Below are 11,436 nucleotides of genomic sequence, written 5' to 3'. Positions count from 1 at the left end.
AAGTTTAACGTGGTTCATATTAACGTTTACACGGGTTTTTTTTTTGCACTCGGTCCCCTAAGGCAAAAAAGCACTTTTCACCTCCGAGTGTTTTTTTCGTCTCTCAAAAAGCACTTCTAAAGCAACCTGCATGGGTATGCAAAACAGCGACCAAGTTAAAGGTAGTCCGGCTGCTGGTTAGTTAACAAGGGATTCGTGCAGCTGATTAATGCTGAACCTTACCTACAATGTGACGGGTTTACTCGAATCGTTTTATTTTGGATGGCACGTGGCTTTTAGGAAGTTAATTTGAAAGTGGGGCTATTTATAACAGGGAAAAACACACGGCCTGTTGACACAGCTGAGGTGAGGTTTTCAGCATTTTCCAACCTTCCTCTGCTCACTCTCAAACGAGCAAATACAGGCGAACGATTATCACTACGTGGCTGTAGGTGATTTTAGGATTAAGTAAACATATAAATAGGAAGCCAGCAAACTAGCCTATAATCTTACCAGATTCAAACGATCTAAGCAATTGGAGGTGATACGGATAACATCCGCGCCGAAGCGGTCAAATATTCGGCCGTTTTCGTTAACGTTATCTTTCTCCTAGTGATGGATCAAATCGTCTCGACTGATCCCAGGCACGATTAACCAACCTGCTGTTATTTAGCAACGATTCGACGCGTTAGTAAATAGTAGCAATCGGCAAAAGAAAGTTTAAAGCAACAACATAGTCGTTCTTCTGCATAGAAATGCGCGACCCTCATATTTCAGACTCCTGGAGAACAAATGAAAATGTAGAGTAACGAATTCACCCTTTCAATTAATTCAACTATTAACCAAACAAGTCTCTTGCCCGATTGGCTAACGAATAAGTTTGCATAAGCGAGCAGGTTCGCGTTGTTGTTTCAAATATGAAAATTAACAATTGTCCCTTACAGTTTCTGTGCACGAAAATACATAAATGCATAGCCTCGTCCACATATTTAAAAACGCGGATTATGTGATGTACATACAGCAGGCTGCATTGTGCAAAACGGCACAGGTTTATGTAAAACTGTTTCGAGACAGTCAGTTGTAATTGATTTCTGTCACACGATGAGATTTTGAAATAAACGGACGCCTCCGACAGTTTCGTCAAACTTGCGATTTCACTAGTAGCCTACCTTCACGGGCGGGTTTCATATCCTGTTCGGAGTAAAAGCCTGCTTCGTTTTATAATAGCGACATTTTCAAATCACGTTTTTTTCGTTTTTGCTACCAATTAGTCAAAACTAATTTCCTGCCTCGGCGAGTCATGTGACAGATGCACGGACCCCCCCCCCGGGTTTGACTCGTCGGACCTCCGATGCCGGACCTGTAATGTCAAAGCGCCACATTTCCCAGCGCGCGCCGAAATCGAAATCAGGCGATCTGTGGTCATTTTAAGCGACGCGTATCTGTAGGTCGCCCCTCCTACTTAAAGAGCGTCCTGCAAATTGAGGTGGCCACCTGAAATAACAAGTTAGCGCGTGACTTCGATCAGACGAGTAACAGGAAGATTTCACGAAGTCCACACTATACGCCCGCGGGCTGTGCTTCGCTCGTGGGGGCGTGTGAGCGAGCGCGCGCGCGAAAGTAAAGCGCCACTGTTTTCTTTACGGGAGCACGTTACCGCGCGAGGTGCGTTTGCCTAATTTTGCATGTGTGTGGGAAGGAGGCAGGGCTCAGATGCAAAGTAAGGATCGTTATTCTGGTCTGCCCCACGAACCAGTTTATAAAACAGAGCAACAAGTCGAATGCGCGTGACAAGCTCGAGCTGGAAGCGTCGCCCTGTGCCTTGAAGTTATGCCACGCTCTTTTTTTGTGTTTGTTTTCCAACCAGATTTCATTCTGCCCGTCTCTTGCGACACTGATGAATCGCTCAATATCGGTGTCTGTGTCACATCTCTGTGGAAGTGAGAGAAAAAAAGGACAAAGGGGGTGCGAGGAACCTCGTAACTGATAATTACTTTCTTATTAGAGATGGCGAAGACAAGTTAATGAAAAATAATGGCATTGTTATCACGTGACCATAAATAACATTTGAAGTAGTTGTCAAAACTGCTTAGAAAACGACGGCATCCGACAGCTGAGTGTATGCGGGATGTATAGAAGTGTGATGGTGGTATCTTGTCCGGCCGGGATGTTGTGGAGCCCCTCCTCCACCGTGCCCTTGCTCAGCGGACCCTGCTTGACCTGAATACCTCAGACTTACAGCAGAACAGGGGGTCCCTGATTCTTAATCATCAACACATGAGTGCACGCGCACAGACTGTGTCAGGACATGTCTTGGTTAGCTGTTTTAATAAGTGACACGACTGCAGGAAGACACGCAAAGCGAGTGACATAGACGTAGGGAATCGTCTGACATTTTAAGATGGGACGCCAGTCTGGTTGCACGATCCCGAAAACCGAAAGAGAAAATGAAAGAGAGCAACTGTAACGCGTCTGTGGATTCCGCATCACATGCTGCTCGACGCAGGCTGCTGCTTTGCTTTATAAGCCGTGTCTCATTTTTATAGCATTTGTTTTTTTGTTTTTTTATTGTACTTTGCATTATTTTTTTTTATCTATTTTATTCAGGCCATTTCCCGCGTCGTATATGTTAGCCGTTAAGTACTTTGATTATCGTAGGCTAATCTGTCGTGCCAAAAAAGTTTCTTCATGACTAAGATATGATATATAAGATCATTATGATGGCTCAGAGCGGTCTAGAGCTTCCCTGCAGGTAATAAAACAATTAATCGGCAGTCAATTCTGTGGAAGAGCGTTACTTCGTGCATTTTCAAGACACCGGCGCCATCTAGTGGTTACTCTGAGAAACATCGACGTTGAGCAGGAGCGCAGTTTCACGTTGGATCTGTTTGGGCTGAAATTCGTTCATTATTATCTGTTTGGTCACAAATGTTTGTGACACGGTACGAAACATGTCCCATAACCTAACCTGCGTTTAAATAACGTATATACACATTTTAACTTAATTTCCACATCGAGATTGTTCATATCAGACATTTTGCCTACAGTTTGATGCATTTTATGGATATATGTTTGTCAAAATAATCACATTGTAGTATGACTCACCTTTTAGTCGTTATTTCCGTTTTCTCACTATTTAATATAGTATATAATGATATAATTTACACCAAATCACCTCTCGGTGAAGAGAAAGCTGATTTATCTTCCAGTACAAAAACCTGTGTACTGCCTCTCAGTTTTTAAGAGGTAAACAGATTAATCCAGATTTTGTTTTTCTTATTAACATAATTTTCTTAATATTCTTGTTTTGTTTTTGTTTTGTCCCAGTGCTTATAAAATTTATGCATATATTTTACTCATTTAAATTGGCGACCAACATGGATTGCAAATTGGCGAAATATGCGACAGCCAAATTTGTTGATTTTCAAAATAATTACGAAACAATGCGAATAATATTGAGAAAGATCTTCCAACTGTGCTTTTAAAGTGGAAAAAAAATAATTTGCTACTGTGCCTTTAAGAAATGCGGGACGACTGTACCATTTTGAGAGAGGGGTGGCTAGTGACGCGCTTTTAAACTGGGCGCTGTTTTCTTTTTACAGTAATGAAAGTTTTTTATTACGTTTTATTTATATAAACACACTATTGAAAAAACTTCTTATACGTGCTTAACCAAACGTGAAGTAGCATCAGAATAAAACATGACTTCGGGTTTCACACCCTCTTTGTACTGTACACAAACATTTGCCGCCATTTTTCTGCAGGCAGAAACTCTCAACAGGTCTTGTGTTCTCACGTTATTATCACCAGACTACAGGTCGATGCGCTATTAAATCAGCCCTTAAAATGACTACTAAAAAGAAACGCTCTGTGCACACCGACAACGACAGTTGGGTTGTCATTGCTCCAGGTATGTCTTGTTGCATGTTACACTCATGTTCTTGCAGAAACACTGCCTATAACCTAACTTACACACATTGCACGCCTTGTATTATTGAGGCGTTGCATTAGTAAGTATGCATACTTTAGGGTCAGTGTACTTTTAGGCCCACTTCAATCTCCACGCTTTTCTGTTTTGCGTTAATAAATCTGATCTAATTTAAATATTTGTTTTTTTTCTTTACTTTCAGATTCAGCACTGGACACGGGCAGGTCTGAAGAGGGAGACCCATCCTTCATCAAACTAAAGAATCCTGCTACAGGTATTACTAGCTTTGTATATCAATTAAATAACAGCAACTTGTAGTTTAGTGCCATTTATTGGTGATGTCTGTTAGAGCTTTATCTAAATAAACTGCAGCTGACTGACATTTCTGCCTTCATTTGTGAGAGCAGGCGGTTCTTCACTGTACATGTTCGGCTGTGGCGATGTCTCTGTTTATGAAGTAAAAGCCTTTTCTGAAGACTTTCGCTCTTGGTTTATTGGACAGACGGTACAAAGAGGTTAGCTTGCTTTACAGGACATGAACTCGATTGATTTACACTGTCTGGTACTCTGCTGATGAACGTTGCTGATGTTTACTTCTGTACCTGTGCCCTCAGATGGCAGGCTGCTGTATGTGACCCCCATCGATCCTTTATTCCTGCTGTTGCCATACATTAGCAGTACTGCCACTGAGGTTAATGATCGATTAAAATAAGTTTATTGCAATAAAAGCCGTTTACTTGGGCTTCGTCTGTAATGGCAGCACTCTTCCTACAGGGAAAGTTCCAGCCGGCGAAGCAGATGATTATGGATGAGGATTACCCCGGATGCACTAGACTTCTGCGTTGCAAACAGGGACTGGATTGCCTTCATCATGTGGCTGATGAGAAAGGTGTGTGTTTGAATCTGCAGGCGTATATACAGGGCTGAATTAGATAAAGTGATTGGTTGAAGTGCGATGTCCTGTATTCATTTTTTTTTTTAGAGGTGGGCGATTTAAAGGTCCACAGATATAACCAGGAGAAGACCTTGGAGTGGCTCAAGAAAAAGGTTTCTAAAATGTTTAACTCGTACAAGAACCGTATATTAATGAGTATACGAATTGCATGTAAAAATATTCAAAAAATGTCTTTTAGGTCCAGCGCACGATAATAACACTCAAAAAGAGCGACGTATCTGTGGGTGGAGGAGTGAAATCCAGCATGTATGTCCGAGTGAAACATGAAGATGCTACCGAAGGTAAAATCATAAATATGGTTGAATTATGTCTGTATGGATTATTAATGTCAGTGTGTTTGTTTATTCTTTTAGAGGACTACTTGCGTTATGCACATGGCCTCATATCGGAGTACATCAGTGAAGACTTGAGCAAAGCCCTCCTGAAGCATCTGCAGTATGTACACCTGCACCAATCGTTCACATGTATATATTTTTTTCCTGTTTGGTGATCTACCAGAAGCGGTACTTTTATTTCTCTCTTTAGCATCATCATTACAAAAAATCATATCATGTGATAATAGTTGACCACTAACTCATTCATATAGTTTTGCTATATGTGTATATTTGCTATGCAGTGACAGTTTTTTCGTCTCTAATTTCACAAGATTGCCAGAGATATCCAGCCCTAAAGAGACGGAGCCACCTTCTAAGGTAAATCTTCAAATACCAGTCGTTTTTTTTTTTGCATGCTACGCTTGAATGTTAATAGCTTGAATTATATCTGATCTTGCTTTACTTGAGTTTATGCCTCGTTAATCATTTGCTTTCCGATTTCTGTTTCTTGAACTCAATCAGCTTGTCGTTGTTTCCTGCAGCATCATAAATGCTTGGTTTCTGAATGTAGTTAGAGGAATGGTGTAGCGGTTCGGCTGGATTCAAAGTATCTTTTGGTGGACTTGTTTGTTTTTTTTTTTCTGACTGCTCTCTTGCACTGGATAGAAACGGAAACTGTCAGATAAACCGGTAGAGGCTGGGGAAGACTACACCAAGTTCAACAGTGCGGATTTTGCACGAAAAGTGAGTTAGATTCGCAAACACAGTAGTAATGGGATTGAAAGAAATGACATTCATTACACGCTACAGCAGAACTGTCTTTTTCTCTCTTTCTGTGCCTAAAAAAAATCATTTAGCAGTTCATGCTTCAAATACTCTTGGTTGTAAATGCATTCTTCCTGCCTAATTTTAGATACTGTTCTACAGTTGTGATAAGTCTAATATCTCAGGTACAAAAACAAGTACATCTCCATACTGTAATTAAAGTGCTCTATTTTTGCACACAAATTTTGTTCTTAATTTACTAAAAATTATTCTTTTGTACTTCTTAAGATAAACTTAAGATCATCTCAGTTGTTCTATTTTGGGACACCATGAATAGAACCTAAAATGCATTTTTAACATACTATCTTTTTGTTTTTAAAAATGTATTTGGTTACCACCTGTAGCACACTTGTATTTTATACAATAGTACACTTAAGTGTAATATAAGTGGTAACTATAAAAAATTTTTTTATATACAAAGTTAGTACAATAGCACACTTAGCACACTAAGTTTGTCTTAAGTACTAACGAATGATTTTTAGTAAAGTACACAATTGCTGCACAAAAATAGAGCACTTTAATTACATTATGGAAGTGTACTTGTTTTTGTTTTGTTTGTTTTTTTTACCTGGGATTAAAAATATGTTTATCTGTTATCTCAGCCACCGAAGAAGATGACTGCAGCTCAGAAGAGCCTCGCCAAGGTAGACAAAACTGGAATGAAGAGCTTGTCGGCATTCTTCAGCCCCAAAGTCAAACAAGAGAAGAACTGAGGGTTTAAGGGTCAAAACATTTTGCTAATAAAGTTATTAGAAAATAACAGTTTCTGCTCCACTGTTTCATTTGTTTGACACTCATCATATGCTGTGCTTAACACAAAGCTGCACAAAACTTCCATTGTTATTAAAAAATAAATAAATTTTTTTTTGGAAAATTTATTGCATCCTTGCCGAATAAAAGTATTAGTTTCTTAATAAAACAAAAAACTAATTGACCCCCAAATGTAAATGCTGATGTATATGAAACATTATTTATTGATCCATGATTTGAAATCGCTATAGTACGTAGCAGTTAATTTCCTTCCACTTTTATTCACTAGTATTTGCTAAAAAAAGACTGACTCATTGCACCTGTTGTTATTGTGATCTTAGTTTTTATAGTTTAAAAGGGTAATACCCGAGTCCTGCTTCCTTTTTTTTTTCTTCAAATAAAAAAAACACGTTTTTAGCTCTGGATTGAAACATATGCGTCTACTTCCTCTTTATAGGCTTTAATGTTTTAAAAAATACTAGTAGAAATACAACACTTGAACAGTAGCTGAAGTAGTTCACACACAATTGGACGGTCTTTTGCTGCTTAGCTTACTTAAACTATTCCTTAACATAAATCATCATAGTCATTATAACAAAAAAAAGATCGTACAAACCTACACACTAAGGCACCTAGTACAAGTTGGAGGGATTTATATAAAGAAATACTACAGTAATGATCCCCATCGTTTTACTGTATTTGATTAGATTTAAATGCAGGGCATAGGTGTTAGCTTTGCATTAAAGGATTAGTCCGCTTAAAAATTCAAATTCTGTCATTATTTACTCATTCTCAAGTAGATCCAAGCCCGCGTGAATATCTTTGTTGTACCGAACACAACGGAAGATATTTTAAATAAAGTTGTCTTGGGTCACCGCTGACTTCCGTAGGAGGAAAAAATACTATGGGAGTCAATGGTGACCCAAAACAACCAACTTTCTTCAAAGCATTTTCCTTTCCTTTCAGCAGAACAAAGAAATTCATACAGATTTGTAACTACTTGAGGATGAGTAAATGACGACAGAATTTAAATTTTGGCGTGAACCGTCCCTTTAAGACTCACCTATCATAGCCAGGCAGTTAATAGCTAGCCCCTTGGCCTTGATGTGTTTTGCTCATCAGATCTCAGATCTGTGTTAATGTGATAAGAAAATTCCAGTTGCTCTGTCTGGAATCAGTGCGCAGGGTGATTGTTCAGTGGTTACGCTCTGTTAATGGCCTTAAACATTCGCTATGGAGAGCTACTGAACGAGAGATTCTGATCTGCTGTGGATAATTTATGAAGCTCTGGCAGTGAGTAAGCACTGACATTACGTCACAGAGCTCACATCTTCTGTGGTGAGTCAGATTGTTCCTTATTCTTGCTTCCAGCTCCAACTTCGTGAAGTTCAAGTCGTCCTCTGGGCACAAGCGGTGGAACAGCTTAAGCCGCTAGTCTTTCTTCTTGAGCTTGGGTTTGAAACGCAAAGTCTGAAAGGCACTCTCCACCACTTTTGGCAGGTGGATTGGGTTTCGTTGTAGACGTCTCCTGCTGCCTGTGCTTCCCATGTCCCCCTTCCGCTGGGCTGCCTGCCCATGACTGATTTCTGGATTCTTGGGTTGGGACTCTGTCATGGAGATTCGGCGAGGATCTCGAAGCACCCAGTTAGAGTGAAGGTCATGCTCGCTGGTACTGGTTGCCACTATAGAAACATTAAAATGGGAGTATGGAGATAATTAGACATCCCAAACAATAAAAACCTGAGGACTGAACCATGAATGGGAAAAAACTAAATCCTTCTAGTTGACCAATTACACATGTGCAACATCCCACATGCTTCTTCCATGCTCCCCACTAGAGACGAAACAATAAGTAATAAGCTCCATACTCACCTATGAAGTCTACGTCCGCATGCCCATTGTCCACGTGTGGTTTTCGACTGGGCTCTGGGTCGCAGCTTGCAATGACTGCATCGAAGAACTGGAGTGTGTCTTCCTCATTTGGGATTGGTGGAGCAGAAGGTTCAGGCCTCGAAGTCTTTGAAATAAAATGATACGGGTATTGTATGTACTTAGTTGCATTGGTTATTTACTCATCTCATTAGCACAGTTTCCTTCTAGGTTTTCGTTGGTGGTATTTTTGACGACGACAGGGAAGTTTAAGAGTTAACAAGAAGTAGGAGAGAGGGGAAAATGGGATCTGAAAACGACCTCGAGCTGGGATTCGAACTCGGGACACCAGTAGCGCAACTTTTTTCTTTTCTTTTTTTTGTATGGTTAACTTTTTTTCTGCATTGAAACACCTCACGAATATATTATAATAGGCTGTCCTTTTCTTTCGTGAAAAGAAATAATAATATGTGTAATATTTTTGAAGCAGAATGCTCGGATTCAGGCTATTACGGATTTTAGTAGATATCGGGCAAATTCGCATAACTTTTCTATAATGTTCACAAGTTGTTCTAGGTGTACTGCTCGCCCTGTTCCTCTCACCTGTGCAGCTCTGTTTTGCGGTGGCCGGGGCGCGGGGTTCTTCTTGCGGGACGCGGTCTCTTTGCGCTCGCCGCTCTTGAGGTCGTTGATGCTCTTGGTGTACTGCCTCCTGAGCGCGACCAGTTCCTGTAAGTACTCCAAGCAGTTCTGGTTCTGGGAGTAGAGCCACACTCGGTCCTCTCGGCTTTGGTAGTAGTACAGGGCGGTGCTGGCCTCGACGCTCACGGCGCTCGCGCTCCTCTTCAGCGCGGGGTCCCGCGGCGCGCGACCGCTCTCCCCCACCACGAGCATGGACGTGCTCCGGACCAGTTTGACCGTGCACGCGCTGTGGTAGTCCTCGCTGGCCCTGAACCTGTCCCGCGAGCGAGATCCGGGATGGTTCGGACGGAAAACCGCGTTGATTTTCTTAAACATCGCAGCGGGCGCCTTCGGCGTCTAAATATTCGGGCTGGTTTGTGAAAGGTTGTTGGTTCAGAGCCCGCGAGGGATCTATCACCATCGTGCCCTTGCTCAGAACAACTCTCTACAGCAAGTCACCCGAAAAGCGTTAAACACGTCAGCTTGCTTGTTTGGTAACCTTTACGTGTATATAATTACTTTTATTTGTGGTAGCCAGCCTGCCTTGCTTCTCCATGTCCCTCTCCGCGCGGAAACGCTCTTTACATGTCGATGGGGTTTAGTTGCTCGATCTTGTCCATGGTGCTGAAGTGCTGTTTTTGATCCAAACGCGTTAAGGACATATTGCAAGCGATGACCATTTCTTACCGCATGAAAGAAGTCACGCTAGGTTTCCATGGAGACGGTGAGCTTGTAACTCTACACTTGCACATGAATAATTAACCGGCGTTAGACATATTAGACTACACGCTTATTCTGTCTTCCACAGTTACCTCTGTGCATGTTACATAACATGCATTTTAGTACCGATAAACATTATTTAATCAGAATGCAGGTGTTTGGACTCAATTCCCGCTTCCTTTAGGTAAACCATGTAGGCCTGAATCACCTAGGATAAAGTTAAACAGTTATTAAATAACTAAATAACAGTTATTATATTATATTTCCTTTCTTTCTGAATAGCATATAATACAGGCCATTATTTGACATTTTTATTTATGTAACTGTATATAACTACACACCCACATATTAACAACTAAATATAAATGTGTTTTTTTTTAAATGTGAAAATAGCAAGAATAGCAAGAAAATAATATAACAATTTGCATACAACACCTGCATATAACAAATACATTTCGATAGATTCAAGTTAACTGTGATGTTCTATAATGCTTTTAGTTTTGATTTGATGCCATTTTGGAAACATATTACAATTTAGAACATTTTGCCTGTTCATAAATAAACAACATCAAAAGGGCTATACTCTTTATTTCGCCTTAATTGTGAGTTCATACACTTTAGACGAATGCGTCTCATCTATATTACCAGAACGTGCAAAGATGAGTACAGATCCATTCATATTAAACAAATGACATTTGAGCTAGAGCCACTACGGCAGGACGGCTAAAGTTTCTGCTGGGGTATTGGGTGGACTCTGTGTGGTCACCAAGGGAGTTTATACCTTCTGTATGTTTTGAAGGATCTATGGATCCTCGAACGCTAACTATGTGCGCTGCTTCTGGGTAGCAATCCTACATTTGTTTTTCATCATTTTGTTTCTATTCATTTTTAATGCTATTCATATATAATTACGCAAGCAGCCATTGAAGTAATCTTTCATTTGATTGTTTACGTTTAATTTAATTATTAACAATTATTAAATAAATGAATGTAATTTATAATTATCTTATTCATCATTTAACAATCTATTCAATAAATATTTATTAGACAACTCTGCCGACTAGTTATTTCTGTTAACAGACAAAACATTTTATTTTTTTTTGTTCACAATTTGGGGTTAAATTTGCACAATGAATCGGCATGGAAAAAAATTAATAAATAAAAATGGTATGACAGCAGGTTGTTGCATAGCTTAAAACGCAAGAACGTTTTATTCACTTTTGTCTAAATAAGTGATTATTTTAACAGAAATGACAAGTAATATTCTCCTTGCGCGTATCTAGTTAAATGCATGCTGTGAGAGAAAGCCACTTGTCACTTGTTTGTTGGTTCATCAGGTAATCGTTTTTTTATATATATATATATATATATATATATATATATATATATATATATATATATAAGATGATGCAGCA

At 39.8% G+C, this 11,436-nt stretch overlaps 2 protein-coding genes across 3 annotated transcripts; one reads left to right on the top strand and one right to left on the bottom strand.

Moving 5' to 3' along the window:
* The first annotated feature begins 3,632 nt into the window (after positions 1 to 3,632).
* Positions 3,633 to 6,763, top strand: rnaseh2b (ribonuclease H2, subunit B). 2 transcript variants are annotated; one of them, XM_043249377.1, is made up of 11 exons: positions 3,675 to 3,889; positions 4,110 to 4,181; positions 4,315 to 4,422; positions 4,522 to 4,598; positions 4,682 to 4,796; positions 4,890 to 4,954; positions 5,041 to 5,143; positions 5,216 to 5,297; positions 5,509 to 5,554; positions 5,843 to 5,920; positions 6,604 to 6,763. In XM_043249377.1, the coding sequence occupies exons 1-11, from the start codon at positions 3,826 to 3,828 to the stop codon at positions 6,712 to 6,714; spliced, it is 921 nt and encodes a 306-aa protein (XP_043105312.1). In that variant the 5' UTR covers positions 3,675 to 3,825; the 3' UTR covers positions 6,715 to 6,763. The 2 variants fall into 2 exon arrangements, with proteins under 2 accessions (XP_043105313.1, XP_043105312.1); XM_043249378.1 differs by lacking the exon at positions 5,843 to 5,920 and having other exon boundaries at positions 3,633 to 3,889.
* A 432-nt stretch (positions 6,764 to 7,195) lies between these two features.
* On the bottom strand, positions 7,196 to 11,339 carry LOC122351943 (uncharacterized protein C13orf42). Its single transcript, XM_043249379.1, has 3 exons — positions 9,224 to 11,339; positions 8,624 to 8,768; positions 7,196 to 8,433 (listed from the first exon to the last, which is right to left on the bottom strand). Exons 1-3 carry the CDS (start codon positions 9,635 to 9,637, stop codon positions 8,183 to 8,185), a joined length of 810 nt encoding a protein of 269 aa, XP_043105314.1. The 5' UTR covers positions 9,638 to 11,339; the 3' UTR covers positions 7,196 to 8,182.
* Between the last annotated feature and the right edge of the window lie 97 nt (positions 11,340 to 11,436).

Source organism: Puntigrus tetrazona, chromosome 9, assembly GCF_018831695.1.
Source record: "Puntigrus tetrazona isolate hp1 chromosome 9, ASM1883169v1, whole genome shotgun sequence".
Taxonomy (NCBI): Eukaryota; Metazoa; Chordata; class Actinopteri; order Cypriniformes; family Cyprinidae; genus Puntigrus; species Puntigrus tetrazona.
This window is presented reverse-complemented; position numbering and strand designations above follow the sequence as displayed.

Coding starts and splice junctions, on each gene's coding strand:
- rnaseh2b (XM_043249377.1), top strand. CDS start 3,826: ATGACTACTAAAAAGAAACGCTCTGTGCACACCGACAACGACAGTTGG. Junction 5,144..5,215: donor ACATGAAGATGCTACCGAAG/GTAAAATCATAA, acceptor TTATTCTTTTAG/AGGACTACTTGCGTTATGCA. Junction 5,921..6,603: donor GTGCGGATTTTGCACGAAAA/GTGAGTTAGATT, acceptor CTGTTATCTCAG/CCACCGAAGAAGATGACTGC.
- LOC122351943 (XM_043249379.1), bottom strand. CDS start 9,637: ATGTTTAAGAAAATCAACGCGGTTTTCCGTCCGAACCATCCCGGATCT. Junction 8,769..9,223: donor CGCAAAACAGAGCTGCACAG/GTGAGAGGAACA, acceptor TTTATTTCAAAG/ACTTCGAGGCCTGAACCTTC. Junction 8,434..8,623: donor TGCGGACGTAGACTTCATAG/GTGAGTATGGAG, acceptor ATGTTTCTATAG/TGGCAACCAGTACCAGCGAG.